We start from the raw sequence: 649 nt of genomic DNA on the forward strand, positions 1-649 counted from the left end.
TTAAGCCAAACAACAAACAGGCCTATAAGGTGAACACTTACGCCAGAGAGGTACACTCCTTACAACTATCAAACACAGGAGATTAGAAGGGCAGCACTGACACAGGGAGAAAGCTCAGAGGGCAGGAATGCATAGGAAAGGAGGACACAAGGAAAAGGTCACCATGGGGAGGAAGTGGGAAGAGAGCTATCACATTGTGGGGACTGTAATCAACGTCACAAAACAAAAACGTGTATGAATTGTTGAATGGAAAATGCATTTGTCCTATAAATTTTTACCCATATCACAATTAAAAGTTAAACAACAATATATAAAAAAATACAGCCACAGTAATCAAATGGCCTGGCACTGGCATCACAATGCACACACGCAAGTCAATGCATGGGCATCTGTTTCCTAAGTATTGAGTGGCCTGGCCAATGGAGGCGCTGTTCCCACTTACCTTTAACTTTATCATGGTAGTGAGCGCCTGTTCTCGAGCTTGCAATTGTCCTACCTGGGCAGAAAGGTCCACTAACGTGTTGCTGAGATTTTGGTTTCTAGCCTACAAGGGAAAATACAAAATCACTACTAAATGAATCACTTCAAAGCCTTCACTGCCATCAACAGCCATAATCTGTGCTCATTTCTCCACTTCATTTTATTCATT

At 42.2% G+C, this 649-nt stretch overlaps 1 protein-coding gene across 1 annotated transcript in view; it reads right to left on the reverse strand.

Moving 5' to 3' along the window:
* Positions 1-649, reverse strand: part of CCDC62 (coiled-coil domain containing 62) — a 31,639-nt gene that overhangs the window by 27,279 nt on the left and 3,711 nt on the right. Inside the window, exon 4 of the mRNA XM_042780589.1 lies at positions 443-544. Within this exon, the coding sequence (XP_042636523.1) occupies positions 443-544 (102 nt within the window). The remainder of the gene's footprint in view (positions 1-442; positions 545-649) is intronic.

Source organism: Orycteropus afer, unplaced genomic scaffold (genome assembly GCF_000298275.1).
Source record: "Orycteropus afer afer isolate SDZICR_OR568_19922 unplaced genomic scaffold, OryAfe1.0 scaffold00048, whole genome shotgun sequence".
In the NCBI taxonomy this organism is placed as follows: domain Eukaryota; kingdom Metazoa; phylum Chordata; class Mammalia; order Tubulidentata; family Orycteropodidae; genus Orycteropus; species Orycteropus afer.